Source organism: Canis lupus, chromosome 1 (assembly GCF_011100685.1).
Source record: "Canis lupus familiaris isolate Mischka breed German Shepherd chromosome 1, alternate assembly UU_Cfam_GSD_1.0, whole genome shotgun sequence".
Taxonomy (NCBI): domain Eukaryota; kingdom Metazoa; phylum Chordata; class Mammalia; order Carnivora; family Canidae; genus Canis; species Canis lupus.
Window position 1 is genome coordinate 98,038,762 of NC_049222.1, and position 17,283 is coordinate 98,056,044.

At 58.9% G+C, this 17,283-nt stretch overlaps 1 protein-coding gene across 1 annotated transcript; it reads right to left on the reverse strand.

Annotated features, from left to right (window-relative positions):
* Positions 1–835: 835 nt before the first annotated feature.
* On the reverse strand, positions 836–13,140 carry NXNL2 (nucleoredoxin like 2). Its single transcript, XM_038527327.1, has 2 exons — positions 12,839–13,140; positions 836–5,994 (listed from the first exon to the last, which is right to left on the reverse strand). Exons 1-2 carry the CDS (start codon positions 13,138–13,140, stop codon positions 5,826–5,828), a joined length of 471 nt encoding a protein of 156 aa, XP_038383255.1. The 3' UTR covers positions 836–5,825.
* Between the last annotated feature and the right edge of the window lie 4,143 nt (positions 13,141–17,283).

The window sequence follows — 17,283 nt, forward strand, 5'->3', positions numbered from 1 at the left end:
GCGATTTAACAAGACGTGTGGGTTCGGGCACCTTCCTGGTTCCCATCTTCGCGGCCCAGTAACGCTGCCAGTAGGACGGGCTTGCCAGCCTCCGTCCTCATGACGCCCCTGCACGCGCTCAGGGAAAAGCTTGCACAGACACCCCCCCCTGGTTTGTCCCAGTGTTCACCTCAATCCGTAGATGCCTGCGCTCCTCACTCTGGGACTGTAGGACCTCGCCAGAAGCAGGGGAAATGCATTATAACACCCACTCCCGGAAAACTGGGAGCTCCCATAGACAGAAACAGGGCGTCAACCGACCAAGAGAGCACAGGTCCTGAGTCCGCCAGCTACTTCATCCGTGTGCAAGGCTGTCCCACCTGCAGGCCCCGGGCTCCTGCCCACGCGGCAGGGCCTTTCCACACACCTGCAGCTCAAGCTCCATCTGACCATTGGAGGCCATCGAGCTGCACTTGGGCTCCGCCAGCTAAACCTGGTATTCCATGTTGTTAACAACTGAATAATAGCACTGATTATAGTAATAGCATTTACATGATGTTTATGGCGGATGCTGGTCTTGGGAGTTTGTGTGTGTTAGTAACCGTTTGCTCCCCAAAAGCCTATGAGAAAGGTGTAGTGTCTATTTTACAGACGAGGACGTGGCATTCTTACACCTTTATAGGTGAAGACATGCACAAGAGCTTCTTTCGTTTTTTCTTTCTTTCTTCTTTCTTTCTTCTTTCTTTTCTTTCTTTCTTTCTTTCTTTCTTTCTTTCTTCTTTCTTTTCCTTCTTCCTTTCTTTTTTAGATTTTATTTATTTATCATGAGACACACAGAGAGAGGGGCAAAGACACAGGCAGAGGGAGAAGCAGGCTCCTCACAGGGAGCCCGATGTGGGACTCGATCCCAGGACCCCAGGGTCACGACCTGAGCCGAAGGCAGATGCTCACTCACTGAGCCACCCAGGTGCCCCCATAAGAGCTTATTTCTAAACAAAAGATTGAACCCCGAGTAGCATGGTTCCATGTTCTCTATTTGCCAAAAGAAAAAAACATCTTTGAGAAGCACGAAACAAGCAAAACCAAGAGTTCCACCTTATGTAAAACCACCCTGTGCATACCACACTTGTGAGTGGGCAATGCTCTGCGTGGGTAACAAGGTCTGCAGAAGCAGGTGGCACATCGTGGTGTGTGGTGGCATTGACTGCACGATTGGGCTGAAAAAATAGCATAAAATGAGCAGTGCTATCTATGAATATCTCTGCAAATAGCCTCAATAAAATAATAAAATTTAATTCTAAGGCTCATTAAAATAATAATAAGCCATGGCCAAGTAGGATCTATCCCTTAGGAATGCAAGGATAATTCAAACTAGGACATCTATTCATTGAATTCACTGTGTTAATAATTCAAAGAAGAAAAATCATATCATCGACTACAGAGAAGCTAAAATGGCATTTAAAAAAAATTCAGCAGGGGCTCCTGGGTGGCTCAGTAGGTTAAGTGTCTGACTTGATCTTGGGTCAGGTCCCAATCTCACGGTCCTGAGTTCAAGTCTCGCAACAGCCTCTGTGCTAGCACGGAGCCTACTTTTAAAAACAGAAATTCAACATCCATTCCTGATTAAATTTTGAAAACACTTACCAATAAGTGGATATTTTCTTCTTATAATGAGAAAGGATATCTTAAACCAAAAAGAGTATCAAACCTGACAAGGAAAACTGGAAACCTTCTCACCATGTCCCGGCTATGGTTACAAGTCAACCTAAGGTGCACTGAGGACCTGCAGTTGGACACGGTAGTCTACAGGTGCCACCCCTGATTGTGCTCAGTAGACATTAGAATACAGTAAGCCCAGGGTGCTCGGGTGGCTCAGTTGGTTCAGGGTCTAACTCTTGATTTTGGCTCAGATTATGATCTCAGGGTCCTGGGGTTGAGCCCCACTTAGGGCCCCCTGCTCAGTGAGGAGTCTGCTTGAAATTCTCCCTCTGCCCCAACCCTGCTCATGCACGCATGCTCCCTCTCTCTGTCTCTCTCTATATATCTCAAATAAATAAAATCTTAGAATTCAGTAAGTCAACAAAAAGTCATGGAGCATCCAGTCTGTACCAATTCTATGAACCAGGTAAGTATGCAGTTTCTGCTGTCAAGGTAATTCCTTGCTGGTCAGGGAGAAAGATGTAGATAGACATGATAGATTATTGCTGGATAGATAGATAGATAGATAGATAGATAGATAGATAGATAGATAGATAATAGACAGGTAGATAGAGATGGATGGATGGGTGATTGATATGACAGACTCAGTAGACGAGGCAGATGGATGTGATAGATGATTGACAGACATGATGAATGACTGGCAGACAGCTAGAAAGACAGATGGACAACCCAGAGAAGGCTGTCCATGACAGTGATGCACGAAGATGCAGCAGGTGCCATCTGGATGGGAGGGTGAGGGAAGGAGCCTCTGAGGAGCCATGTGGGCAGCATGAGCAGGGTGAGGAGGTGGCCACTCCGGGAGAAGGACAGGGTGGTGTGTCTGGGAAGAGAAACAAGTGGGCACCTCCAGGAGGGCCTGGCCGCAGTCAGAGGCTCTGAGCGGCAGGGACACGACTCGACCTGATTTCCACACGAAGGACGGGCCTACCTGCTGTGTGGATGGCACATTCCAGGAGGTGGGGCATAGACACCGGATCCCAGCCAGGGACTGTGGTGGCCATCCAAGTGACAAGCAGGATCCAGGAAAGACCCCCGCCGCCCCCACAGGAAGCCCCTAGTCTGTGCGGGTCGTATTTTTCAGTCCTCAAGACATGCTCTGCGGGAACAGCCCTGGCTGCAGGGTGTGCGTCCACGGGCGGCCTGGGACCCGAGGCCCTGCTCTGCTCTGCCTCATGCCTAGTGGCACTTTGGCAGGTCCCTGCAGCCCCTTCCGATCCCCATGGGTGCTCCGTGGACAATGCGTGTGCCCACTGTCCTCCCTGCTAGTCACCCACCCACTATTTCTGTCACAGGAATGGTCACTTTACGCAAACCTGAGTCACACAAGTTGCATTTATCACCCGGGCTCTGTCCTGACACAGCCGCGGCACCTCTCATCCTCCCCTTGGCCTCCTTCCAACCCTCAGGACCTGCACTGACCTCCGGGCCTTTCCAGCCAACAGCATCCCTCCTCACCGGCCCCCAGGGAGGCAGGCAGGCGCCCTGCAGGTGGCACATGCGGAGCAAGCCTGAGGCAGGAGGCTCGAGGCCCAGGGAAGGCGGCCAGGGGCAGGCAGGCCCGAGCTGGTGGGACACGTGTCCGACTGGTCTGGGAGGGACTGTCATGCAGGTGATTCAGGCTTTAACCATCTTCGCTGAGGCCAGAATCTGCCCGAAATGGTTTAAAGCAGCAGGTGAAGCTGTGCATTTGGGTTTCCTGATGCCGAAGGGAAGAGGCCCTGATTCCTGAGAAGCCACAGGTGCCCCCGTGCAACGAGGCTGGAGAACAGAAGACAGAGGAGGGGCTGCGCCGACCGGGGTGGGGGCCCAACAGCTTCCTGGGTTCACCTGAGAAGAGGCCAGAGACTCAGCGGCTTCACTCTGCACAGGGAGTGGAGCGGCAGGAGGGCAGCTGGGGGTGAGGACCGTCGGGGAGGCCGCCCCCCGCCCGGGGATTGCAGAGCCACTGTAGGCACCATGGCCCGCCGGCATCACAGGGATGACCATATGTGGGATGAGGAGCCCTCTGCAGCCCCTGCTGCCCTGCTGGCCCTGGAGGACTGAGCTGTGTCTCAGAGGGCCTCCCGTGGCACCAGCAGCCTCTCGGGGGCTCGTCAGAGAGCAGAGGCCCCCCCTGGCCACCCCAAGCAGGGGCTGGAGCTGCTGGAGAGACCAGCTCAGGGAGGCAGGCTGGAGGGCAGGGGTCCTGAAGGGCTGGTGACTCTGCCCGTCCCCGCCCTCCATCCTTGCTGTGCTGCAGGCTGGGATGTGTCTGCCGGCCCTGTGTCATGCTGCCAGGAGCCCGCATGGCCCGCCAACTCCTATGCTGAAGCTGCAGCTCCCAGCACCTCAAGATGTGACTGTGCTTGGATACAAGGTCTTTACGGGGGTGATTCGGGTCCAACGAGGTCACCGAGGTGACCTAATCCCACCTGTCTGGTGTCCTTATGAGAGATCGGGCCTCAGACACACACAGAGGGATGCCCTGTGAGGACACGGGGATGGCGCAGCTCGGAGCACACAGCCCGAGACACCTTGTTCTTGGACTTCTGCCTCCAGGGTGCAAGCCAACCAGCTGCAGTGTGGCAGCCGCCCTGTCTGCGGGCTTCATTACACAACCCGAGCTGACCCACACAGGTGCCCAGAGGCTGGAGGTGGGGCCAGGGATGCAGTGGGCACAAGGGACTGGACCCCAGCTGCCCCTTTGGTCCTGGGATGAGAAGGCCCAATCACCACCCCATCCAACGAGTCATCAGATGGTGTCTGCTGAAGGGAGCCACAGTGGACAAGCTGCCAGAGGGGAGACCCTGAGCAGGGATTCTGGGTATATTATAAAGCAGGAGACTGAGCTGACCTGCCCCGTAAATTATGTTCTCCTGGGGCGGGAGGGGAGACTGTTGAGTTTGTTCTGTTTCTACCGTACCCCTCCAGGTGGGGGGGGGGGGTCAGAAGCGCACCTGCGGGGCCCCTGGGAGCTCAGGTGGTGAACCATCTGCCTTCGGCTCAGGTCATGACCTCAGGGTCCTGGGATCGAGTCCTACATCAGGCTCCCTGTTCCACTTCTCCTCTTTCCCCCTCTGCCTCTCCCCCTGCTTGTGCTCACTTGCTCCCTGTCTCTCAAATAAATAAAATCTTAAAAAAAATAAGATGAAGAAGCAGAGTGTGCCTGTAACCACTGAGGCGAGTTGGGGTCTGTTTTCCAGCAAGGCCTGTGCTCCTGCACCCATCCCAGGGCAGAGAGCGGGCCCCACTCCCCCTGCACACAGGGACATAGGAAAGAATACTTCTAATCCATCGATTCTGCAAATTGGGATGAGCGCTCGCTGTGTGTTATCGTCTCACGCGTCTGTGTGTCTGTGTGTAGCACATGCTGTGTGCGTCTGTGTGGCACCCTCCAAGGGACAGCTGTGAGCCCCCCCTCACCTGAGGTCCAGCGGCTGAGTGAGCAGGGGAGGCAGGGAGAACTAGGCCGCAGGGGACTGGTATGTCCAGATCCCAGTGGTGAGTGACGGGCAGGGTGAGGGCAGGCAGGGCAAGGCCAGGTGGGGGCTGAGGCTGGTGCGGGACCCTGACAGGCCTCCTCGTGCTTTTTGCAAAGAAAGCATGCAGGCCTCGGCTCCCCCGATGCACCAGCACCTTTAGGAGACGTGCATTGGATCTTAGAGACATGAGCAAGCGGCCTGGGAAAGTCCGTGGTTATGAGGACGGTGTCCCCACAGCCTTTCACTTTCCCCGTCACAGCCCCTAAGGTTTGCTTCAAGGAAGAAGGGAGTGGGGGCTCCGGGGAGAAGGAGTCTCCTTATTAAAGCACGTGGGTTCCTCAGTTGTCCACATCGCTGACGTGAACTGAGTCCCCAATGGTGTCTCAGCAAGTCCATGATGTCCCCTAAAGAGCCAGTACAAACACCTGTTCCCCAGATTCCAATAGCTGGACATGAACCGGCTCAAGCGCTCGGGGAGAAAGCGTTGCTAAGAATGGTGCAAACACGTCCTGGCAGGTGCGGGAGGGCCCTGCTCCTGGGCCGCACAGTCCCCACCTGGGACTTCTGTGGGGACCCCAGCTCTGGGAGGTGGGCCACTCTCCCTGTCCCAGGCACCCGTTGCTGCAGCAGGTGTGCAGGCCCCCTGCCCAGGGCCGAGGCCCCACGTCATCCAGAGAAGTTCTGAAAGATGTTGGCTGCCTCCACCCAGTTCTGGAAGCAGGCCAGCCCCTGCTCCCGGATCTGCTTGCGCCCTTTGTCGGTGATGACCTCCCCGCTGGGCTTCACAACCACCAGCCTGGGGATGACCGAGATGTGGTACATGGTCCTCAGCTCACTGTGGAGAGAAGAGGCAGGGCCAGGTCAGCCAGAGGCCAGGCAGGTGGCCACACGCACGACTGAGGGGACCAGGGCCTCCCCGACCCAGCGGACCCAGCGGACCCTCAGCGGCCGGTGCTAAGCCAGCGCTTCCCAGAGGACCATCCACAGGGAGGAGCCGCTCTGGGCCTGAGCTGCCCGCACCCTCGCCATGGCCGCCTGGGACCACGCAGCACCCGAGAGGTGGTGGCGAGTCTCAGAACATGAATTTTTCATCTCAGTTAATTTAAATTGAAGTAGCTACATGAGGCAGACATCTACCGTATGGGACATGCAATTCTAGACACACGAAGACCCCAACAAATTTACATCCCTCCTACATTCTAGATGTGGAAAAATACCAGGCACACACAGTGGTCAAAGATAGAACTCCGTGAGTTCTACATCAATGCGAAGCCACGTGAGACTTTCTGCCCAGCAAACTCAAGGACACACTGATTACGACACATTTCGGGGTGCCTGGGTGGCTCCGTGGTTGAGTGTCTGCCTCCAGCTCAGGTCATGATCCTGGGGTCCTAGGATCGAGTCCCACATCGAGCTCCCACAGGGAGCCTGCTTCTCTATCTCTGCATCTCTCATGAATAAATAAATAAAATCTTTTAAAATAAAAAACAACATATGACACATTTCTTGGCTACTTTTTCCATCGTGTGCAACCCAGTGAGCGACCTTTTTACAAAAGTTCTTGTGTTCATCTAAGGAAAGGAGCATCCACCTTCTTGGCTCCTCCCCATAACCTTCACCTGGATTACTGTCCTCAGCAGCCGATGAAAATCCCTCCCTGTCTCCAAAGCCAGCCCCCACGGGCCTCCCAGTGACAGTAATCTACCCGAGTTCCCTCACTTGTCACCTCCAAGACTGTGAGTCTTCATGGAAGGACAAATACATGTGAGACCCTCCTGTTACCAAATCTCCCCACAACATCTCCATCACAGCCCTCCTGCGGCTTTCCACACCCAGATCAAACACAAAAGCGCAAATCAAGCAGAAAAAAAATACATCCTACCTCCACCCAACAAAGAGACGGGCTTGTTTTCAGGCATCTGTGAGATAGTGATGAAACCAGCATGCTCTCCACCACAAAGGGATCTCAATACAGTGCAAATAATCAATAGCACACAGACCATTTAATCGGACCCTAAAGTCACAGAAATTGGAAACCAGTATGAAATAATTTTTAGAACGGGTTTAAAAACTAAATAACCGGGGATCCCTGGGTGGCGCAGCAGTTTGGTGCCTGCCTTTGGTCCAGGGCATGATCCTGGGGATCTGGGATCGAGTCCTGTGTCAGGCTCCCTCTGTGGAGCCTGCTTCTCCCTCTGCCTGTGTCTCTGCCCCTCTCTCTCTCTCTCTATGTCTATCATGAATAAATAAATAAACTCTTAAAAAAAACCTAAATAACCATATGTTACACATGGAACAGCAACGCCAACTACAATGTAATTAAAAGAACTACACGGGATACACTCTGGAAGCCAAGCCATAGACTCCATTAGACACAGGAGGTTATGGCCTCAACACACTTTCCTGAACGACAAGCCTCCATGTAGACGAGCTGTGTGCTTGACCCCACAGGCGAACACGGCCCATTGCAGCAGACACCAGGAACGGCCTAGTGTGTGGGAGTCGCCGACAGACAAACCAAAGCTGGTTCCAGGGGGTACCAATCAGAGCAGGGCCAGGGCTGCTCATGGAGAGGGAGACGCAGGAGCCTCAGGAATCAGGCGGTGGCCAGGCGTGGCCCGCGGTCACGGCTGTAACACCCCATGGCTGCCCCGAGCGCTCCTTCCCCAAGGAAACCCGCGCTCAGTGAGCCGCCACCCCAGCAGCTTCTGGAAGCCGGCCCACACAGCGTCCCTTGCACACTCACGTGAGGAGGGAACGAGGTCAGCTTGGTGCAGAAGTGATCACCGTCAGTGAGACGCACACTGAGGCTGACAAACCAACGCCCAGACATGGAGAGACCCCACAGGCCTGCACACACAGGGTGGGGGTGTGACCCGGGAGATGGGGGGGACATGTCCCCCTCCAAGGTTTGCAGACTCCTGCACAACCCCCAAAATCTGAAATGCCTAAGAAATCAGCTTTATCCCAAAGCATAAAACAAACACAAAGGAAAGAGGTCACCCAGCAGCCCTTGGCAGGAACCGGTCCGTGGCCCCCCGGCACTTTGTCCCCCAGCTCGGGCAGACGGGGTACATGGAGGCCTCCACTCTGGGTGGCACAGCGGAGCATGCAGCGTGTACCGAGTCACAAATTCCTGCTGGGGCTGTGCCTCTCAGGGCCTGGGGCTGAGCCCTTAAGACTAGGGGGAGGCCTGGGGGGCTCCCGGAGGGTGTTGAGGGACCTCCCGGCGGAGCCCACGCACATTGCTGACTCCGCGTGTACACCCCTGCTGGCTCACCATGGCGCAGCATGTGCACAGCAGCACTGCTTTGCCTATAGGGGCTCAGGAGTAGCAGCAGTGCCAGGGAGCCTCCCGCTCCTGCAGGTGGGGGTGGACCCCGGGGCCCCAGGGTCCCTGCCTGCCCTCCCTCGCCTGCCAACCTGCCCATCTTCCAGGGTCTCCTGGGAGGGAGGCTGAGAACCGTGCCCTTGACAGCCCGGGGCGTGGAGGCCTGCGGCTCGCTGCCCAGAACCCACAGCCCTGCCTTTCCTGGCATGAATCAGCTGAGGGACTCGGGCAAGCTGGACAGCCTCCCCCTGCCCCAGGGTCCTCGCCTGCACCTGGGGAAAACAGAACCCACCTCCCTGGGTTGCTGGGATGATGAGATGGTACATATACGTACAGCCCAGCTAAGGGATCAGCACACTAATGCTCAAAACACGCTGGCTGTTACTGATGGGGAGGCTCACCCCAAGTCCAAGTGGGCCAACCGTCCCATGCAGCACAGGGGGTGACACTAACCAGCACTGGGATGGGTACTGAGCACACTGAGAACCCATGAGACTCCCCAGAGCACCTGTGTGGGTGCTAGGAAAGAGGAAGGTGTGAGGGTGTGCAGCCTGAGACACAGCAGCCACTCTGCCACCCTGAGGAAAGACAGGATTTGCCAGGATTTGCTGCAGCCTGAGCAGAAAGCAGAGCCACACAACGGGCCTCACTGGCCTCCCTGCTCCCTGGAGACCAGCTCCCGGCTGCAGGGTGTGTAAGTTCAGCTGATCTGATCAACAACCTTGACTATCCAAGCGCTGAGCTGTGGCCTCGTGAAATCAGCTCTGATGCCCAGGAGGGGGGCACGCAAGGCAAGCGAGGCTTAGGGGAGGAAGCTGGAGTCTGGAGTTGACATCTGCTCCAGGATATCTTCAGAGTCAGCCGCATAGGTCCTCCAGTCACCACCCTGGCAGCCTGTGCCTGGGGACAACCGTAACCTTGGAGCCACCCGGAGAGCCACGGAAGCATCTCCACGGAAGCATCTCTGCCTCCTCTGGCACTGTGTCCCCAGGGAACGGGTGTGCCTTGGGGAGGGGGGCACCCGGCTGCTCCCTGCCCTCAGCACTGGTGAGGAAGCCCTCCCATCACCGGACACAGTGGACACAGCAGACACATTGTGTCCTCCTCCCTGGCACAACTCCTCCTGGGTTGCCATGGCAATTCTGGCTCCAGCCTCTTCCCATCCCTCGAGTCAGACACCCACCTAAGAAGCAGCCCACAGGGCAGCCCGGGTGGCTCAGTGGTTTAGTGCCACCTTTCAGGCCAGGGCATGATCCTGGAGTCCCTGGATTGAGTCCCACATCGGGCTCCCTGCATGGAGCCTGCTTCTCCCTTTGCCTGTGTCTCTGCCTCTCTCTGTGTTTCTCATGAATAAATAAATAAAATCTTTTAAAAAAAAAAAAAAAAAAAAAGCAGCCCACACGTGCCCTGAACAGTGTCTGCCCCAACCCTAAGGACCACAGAGGCGCTCCTGGCTGGGGATGGCGCTGGGTGTAAGAAGAGCACAGGAATGCCCCCAGGGCCCCAGGGGCTCGGAGGAGGAGTAGGGGCCACCAGGAGGGGACATGGGGGCTCCAGGGTCGAGGGTTTCCCACCTTTGGGAGTAGGAAAGGCATGGGGTGCCCCCGAACAGCAGCTGCCCAGTCTGGCCAGAACACAGGTGCAGAGGGGGTAAGAAGAGGCCGGGGCAGGACAGGGACTGAGCACCCTGGGCAGGGGCCTGGAGAGCTGGGGTCGCCCTGGGGCTGCCACACCTGCCTTCGAGAAGAGGAGGTGGGTTCTGGAGGCTGAGGCTGGGGGCATGGGTGAGAATATTCCCATGGTCCAGGGCCTAAGGGAGGGAAGCGGCAAGGAGGAGAAACTCAGACCTAGTGGATTCGGTGGCTATGGAGACAGGCTGAGTCAGGAGGCCCGGGGGAGCCCAAGCACCGGGCAAGGGAGAGGGCAGGGAGCACGGGCCCCTTGGCCCCACTGAGTGGACGGCTCTAACGGAGCCACCCTCCTCTTGAGACATGAAGCCACGGCCACCTGTCTCCTCTATCCTCCTCGCCCGGAGGCTGAGGCGTCCCATCCACCTGGCCCACGGTGGAGGCAGCAGAGCCAGGGCAGACTGGAGGCAGAGGGTGGGGTGGGGAGGGTCACTGAGGCCTCCTGGGGGCCTGGAAGAGCCCACGGGGGCACTAGTGTTATTAAGAAACAACCAGAAAGTACATGGAAATCACCATTAAGTGGGTCTCGCACGCAGAGGCTGTCGCTTGGGTGCCAGGCAAAGGTGAGGGAAGGCGCAAAGGACGCCCTGTCCTCAGTGCTGCCCCCACATTCGGGCTGTGCGCTCCCTGCACACAGGCACGGGCTGTGGGGATGGTGAGCAAGAGTGGTTCCAGGCAGAGGGTGTTGTGGCCCTGCAGCCATCTGGCTCCCAGCCGTGCTCCGGGCACCCCCGTGAGGCTCTCAGGTGAAGCCTCTTCCTCCTCCTCCCAGGACTTGGGTGGGTGGCCACTGGGTGGCCACTGACCATGACGGCCCACCGGGCACAGGCAGCCGCTGCACTTCCCCAGGGTGCAGAGCGCTGTGTGCACTCGCTTCGGGAACCTTCCCCAAAGGCAGCCTGCATGCAGCCTGCATTCCCTAGTTCTCCATGCTGGTGGCAGTTTCCGGGTTGTTACGACCTGATTCTGAGTATCCAGGTGGACTGAGTGGAACTTAGGGCGCAGGCCCAAATATTCCCATGGAACAGCCTACTTCCAAGCACAGAATCACAAGGAGAACCCATGAGGGGCCGTTTAGAAAGCAGAAGGACAAGGAGCTCTCCTCTCCAGAAAGAAAACCAATGCTGGAATCTTCCAGAGACCAGGCTGGCCACCTGGCCCTGGGCTGCTCAGCTGCCTGCAGTAGACTCAAGGCTTTGCCTGCATCACAGGAACAGCGGGAGGAGACTGGCTGCACCTTCCCCACCCCCACCTTGGGGCCAGGAGCTTCGGGGCTGAGGCTTGGGTTTCCTGGAGCCCCCCATCTCCCCCACCCCCTCCCCCGAGGGGGGAGGAAGAGGAAACACCAGAGCAGAAAGTCAGGTTCTTCCTCGGCGCCCCACAACACATCTGTGAAATGGGCACACTACCACCACCACGGCTGCAAACTTGGGCTCCGGGGCGGCCCCCACACCTCACAGGGCGTCCTGACTGTGAGCTGGGAAATGCCTCGCCTACACCCCCCATTGCAGCACCCAAAGTCCCAGAGCTGGCCGCCTGGACCCTCCGCCCAACGCCCAGCACGGCCACCTGGTCACTTTCAAAGCGCAGTGTGTTCCTTCAACAGCTGCACAGAACTTGAGAGCTGAGAGCGTCAGAGGCATTTGGCTTCTGCCGCTTGGGGAGACCCTGCAGTGAATCTGTGGCCTGTAACCCCCTGAGTCCTCCTCATTAGGTTGCCAGGTCGGTTCATTTCCACTGCCGTGCACAGCAACCACAGTAGGACTCTGCTGGGGCGCGGGCTCCTCCTGGGAGGCCCGAGGCTCCGCTCCCGTCGGCATCACCCACCCCTGTGTCTGTGGGGAGGACCACTCGCCTCCGGACCTGTCCAGGGCTGGCTGCCGTTTCTAACTTTCCACAAGGACTGTGGTCAGGATGGTAGAGGAGACGGGGGGGGGGGGGGGGGGGGGGGGGGGGGGGGTGTCACACTGCATCTGAGTAATAGCCCCCAGAGAAATGAGAAACATGCCCCGTAACTCACACCCAGAAACCCGCTCCCCATCCATTACAGGGATGCGGGTACCACACCTTGTGAAGCGCAACACACACCCAAGTCTGGAGGCTGTCCCCGCAACACAGACCCCAACATACAATCGGAGCCCTGCCACCCGCCTGTGCCCCAGTGCTCTCCCTCCTCCCCCTCCTCCCGCCCACCTCCTTTATCTTATCTTCTCTGTTTCTCTGTCCTCCCTCCTCCATCCCACCTCCTCCCTCCTCCCCCCCCTCAGGCGGGTCCCCGCTCCCCTGGGTGAGCTCCCCTAGGTGAATTTTCGAGGCGCCAGCATGAACTCCCCTGCAGCCCAGCAGTTTGGAAATCCCAGGGGAAGCGGGTTCCTCTGGCCTTGGGGTCCCTGCCCGCCTCGGCACGCGGCCCCCAGCCCCCAGCCCCCCGACGGCGCGGTGCGCCCGGCAGCGCCCCGAGGACCCCCAGCTCCGGCCCGAGCCGCCCCCCCAGGCCCCTCCGCGTTCAGCAGCCGCGCTGGTTGGGGACGCAGAGCCCCGAGGCAGGCCCGGCTCCCCGGGCCCCGGGGACCCCCTGGGAGGCTGGAGCCGGGAGCAGCGAGGACGCGCGCGGGAGCGGCCAGTGCGGGGCGGGCCGGGGTCTAGCTCCGCGCACTCACTGCCGGAGGGGGTCGTGGAAGGGCAGCGCCAGCCAGGCGCCGTGCAGGCGGCGCATGAAGTCCAGCATCTCCCGCGCGCTGCCGTCGGCGGACACGAACACCACCTGGAAGGGCGCGGGCCGCGGCGCCTGGGCCAGCAGCTGGGCGTGGAAGCGGCGCAGCAGCGGCGTGAAGTCGCGGCTGGACGCGCACCCGCCCGCGGCGAAGTACAGCGCCACCACCTTGTTCTGCAGCGCAGCGTCCGCCTCCACCCACGCGCCGTCGCGGGTCAGCAGGCGCCGGCCGCCCAGGACGTCCACCATGGCCGGGCGGTGGGGCACCGGCAGCGGCGGGCGCACAGACTCCTGCGGCCGCGGCACCTGCGCGGCGGACACCTGCGCGGCGGACACCTGCGGGGGCGGGGCCGGGGGCCGGGGATGCAAATAGAGGTCACGTGCGCCGCCCGGGCTGCGCGGGCACCTGGGCCCCAGTGGCTCCTCGTCCCGGCCGCGGCCTCGGGGGGGTCAGGGGCGTGCGCCCCGGGGACCGGAGGGACGTTCGCGACCTGCGACCCAGAAGCAGCGGCCGCGGCGGCAGCTCTCGCCCCCTGGAGGCCGCCCTCCCGGGAGCTCGTCGGCTCTCCCGCCCGCCCCTCGTCACCCTGCGCCCCGGGCCGGCCCCGCAGCCGCCTCCCACCCCGCCCCGCCCCATCCATCCCCAACCCGGTGCCACCGCGGTCCCCTGCGCGCCCACACCCGCCCCGCGCTCCCCTGCGCCCCGGGTCGCCACTTCGTAAGCTCTCCCCGCCCCGCGCTCCCGCCCCAAGCATCCAGGCGGCCCAGGAGGTGACGGTATTGACGGAGCAGGCGCGCTGGAGGCCCTGGGGAAGCAGCAAAGTCGTCTCAGCTCTGCCTGGGCAGGGGTGCGAAGCGGCGGGGCGCAGAATTCAGGGATTTAGGTGCGGGCGAAATGGGCGCCCCACGCCGGGGGATGCACCTGCCGCAGGGACGCAGCGCCCGGCGGAGGGTCTGTCCAGAGGGTCTGGGGGACCCGTGCTGCTCCCAGCAGCGCGCTGCCAACGCCTAGATTCGCTGTGGAAGCGCAAGATCTGGGGAACCGGAGAAAAAGTTGAGAGGGGGCCCTTGCTTGTGTGGAAGTCTGACTTTTATCAGAACGGAATGCCCCTGAATTCTAAATGTCGCCAAGACTATTCTGACCTCTTTGGCCTCTTTTTTCTTATCCCAACAGTGAGCAAAGTAGGGAACATTCCTTTTAGTGACACCCTCCCACGGGGACATGTCCAGCTACTGGTGTAAACACTGTCTAGTGCTATGGGAGCCTTCCTGCGACCCTGTGTGCACCCGGGTGGCTCTGCAGGGAGGGGACATCTGGGGACACACCCCCCTCCCCAGGGGACCCTCCTCAGCCTGTCTGTGTGTGTGTGAAGGAAGGGACCTGTGCTCCAGAGCTCCTGCAGAGAAGAGCAAGGGACCCGGGGCCAGTACAGCTCATGCACCTGCAGCACCAGGCTTCACGGGACTCCTCAGGGCCCTTCCTGTCACATGAGCCTGTGTCTCTGGCCACCACCCCATCCCACCGGCCACTCCTTAAGATGGGACGGGGCTACAGGTGCCATGAGAGGCAAGCCCAGCACCCTCTCCAGCCTCTGCTGGGACCAAGTCTCCTACACAACTTCCTCCACCCAACGCAAGAACATCCACAAGTGGAGTCCTTTGGTGACCTCTAATCCCAACTGGGACGTAGTGACAGCTCATTCTGGAAGCCCTCCTGGGCATGTATGGAGGGAGCATGTACCAACGCTCCTGAGCACAGGCATCAGCTAATCCGATTTGTGTGCCCTAGATAATCACAGCCCCGCAGGACAGTGCTCCCCGTCCTCGGGCTTGTGAGCAGCCAGGCGAGGGCCTTCTTGGGCCTGCCCTCCACACCCGCTGCCCCAGAGCCGTCTCCCTGCCCTTTGCCATCCTCTCAACAGTCCATGGCCTCTGTCCCACCCTACCACCCAAGCCTCACCCAAACTGAAGCACGGTCTTCTCTGCACTTCCTCCTCTGGTGACCACACTCCCCTGAGACTCCCCAGAGCCCTCCCCTGGCAGTCCAGCAAAGTTATCCCCCCTCCTTGGGCGGATCGCCCAGCCTACATTCAGCAACAATCCCCTGCCCTTGGGGTCTCCTCTCTGCGGCTTGGGGGCCCCTGGCCCCAGCGCACTCTCTCAGTGGGCCATTAACCCCAACCCCACCTGTATCCAGAGTGGAGCTTAGCTCCCTCCCCCTCTTCCCCACGGGAGGACTGCGCATAATCTGCCCCCTGCCCTCAGCCCTGGCTCTGCCTCCCCGCAGCTCACAGACCAAGGGCAGAACGTTTGCAGAGTGACTGCAGGACGCCGGCCGCCGGCACAGGGTCTTCAAAGCCTCCCCGGGGAGAAAGCTATGGTATGATCCGGGCTCCGCCAGCCTGTGTGCAGGCTCCGGGGCGTGTGGGGACCAGGCTGCTCCTCAGGGGACAGCATGTTCTGAGCGGGGCCCACCCTGCCCTCGGACGCCACACGCAAGCTGCTCCTCCGTGCCAGCGGCTGGGCCACTGGACGTGAAACTGACTTTTTCTTTTCACTGCAAGGCGCACACGCGAGGGCAATCCGCTTATTTCCACCGCTGTGTGGGAACACAGACCCATCTCCAGGGAAACTTTCTACTCTGATCAGCGCAGCAAACAAATTAGACATCCCAGTGTGCAAATACCACTGTCTGCAGTTCCTGGCTTCAGGTAGTCACGCTGGGGTTGTTTTCCCGTATTTAAATATTTGTTTCTAGGGAATGATAGTGTGAAGTCTTCAGGACTCATTTTCTTTTCTTTTTTTTTTTTTTTAATGTATTTGAGGGGCCCCTGGGGGTATCAGTGGTGGAGTATCTGCCTTGGGCTCAGGTCGTGATCCCAGGGTCTGGGGATGGAGTCCCGCAGGAGAGTCCCTCTGCCTGTGGCTCTGCCTCTCTGTGTCTCTCATGAATAAATAAATGAGATCTTTCAAGAATTAAAATAATTTTAATCACATGAGACAAAAGCTCCATGCTATGCATGATAGTCTGAAAGTGCTGGACCTGGTGAGTCCCCACGGCTTCCCATGGCTGACCCCATTCCCCCTGCCTGCCACCCTCCAGGAGGTGCTGGGACAATCCAAACACTTCCTTCCCCACCTCTCTCCCCAGTGCCTGCCCAGGGAGATGGAAGGCCCTCCCTGGAATGGTATATCATTTCCCCAACAAGAAGGGAATAAGAGCCCCTGCCTGGTGCTACCCCTTCTCCCTGACTTTGGATGCTAAGCAAGGACGTGATGCCTGGAGCTGCTGCAGCCACCTTGAGTCTGTGAGGAGTAAGTCAAGAAAATTTTGGAGACACCTGCCTCATCCTCTGACATCAGCAGCTCCTGAAGCCCAACCAGCATTACAGTCCCCTGGAGGCTTACAAGTGGTTTGTGAGAAGAATAACCCCGAATTTCAGCAGTGTTCGGAGTCTGTTTTGCAGGACACTGGGAGACCCGAGGCCCGTTCAGATGGCTTGGAGGGTGGAAACTGTTTTCATGATGACACGGAGACGATATCTGCCTTCTCGGGTGTGTTGGCATTGGCACTGATGGTGCACAGGGAGCAGTGGGAAAATGCTGGCACAACCTGAATCGGGCCAAGTGGCACCAAACCATCCTTAGCGGTCACCATCTTATCTCCTTATGTGCATTCCCGGTGAAAAAGCCAGTTTTACTTCATGTTGATGATGACACTGTAGAAGTTAATGATTGTGCACACTGTTCTTCAAACTTAACAGGGCCCCGGGAGGACGCTTCTCGGTGTGGCCTCAGGACGGCGGAAGGCCGCAGACACGCAGGCCGTATGTTTCCCAGCAGCCACTGAGCGGCCAGCAGAGGCCAAGCTCCAGTCCTGATGAGGGTGTAGAACCCAGCCCTTAACCTAAGGGGGGGTAGGGCATCAACCATGTGTACCTGATGCTTGACATCAGGCCCCTCTGACCTAGGGGGACCCCTGGACCCCCCCAGGCCACCGCTGCCTAGAGACAGACGCACATCCACCTACCCAGCCACCTCCTTCATCTGTGCTCTTCCCCGTCCGCCCTGAGCCCAGTGCCCAGCCCACTCCCCCAGCCTCACCGTCCCGCACTGTGTCTAACCCCGACGCTACCTGTGTGACCTTCCCCACGGCAGGGGAGGTGACCACACCCCCTCCATGGCATCATCTCATGACCCACTGGCCCCAGCACTCCTGAACAATGACACCTACCTTGTGAAACACCTATCTGTGCCTGCATGTGCGCAAGTGTGTGGAAGCGTGTGACAGTGGGCATGTGCATGCGCAGCCCATGATCTGGCAACTGAACGCTTGCCTCGGGTGCCCCAGGAGCCCCCCCTGCGCCACCCCCCCCCCCCGCCGCCGCCTCA

Excerpts from the sequence above, each read along its gene's own strand:
- NXNL2 (XM_038527327.1), bottom strand. The coding sequence starts at position 13,140 with ATGGTGGACGTCCTGGGCGGCCGGCGCCTGCTGACCCGCGACGGCGCG. Across the intron at positions 5,995-12,838 it reads TTCCACGACCCCCTCCGGCA|TGAGCTGAGGACCATGTACC; the intron begins GTGAGTGCGCGG and ends TTCTCTCCACAG.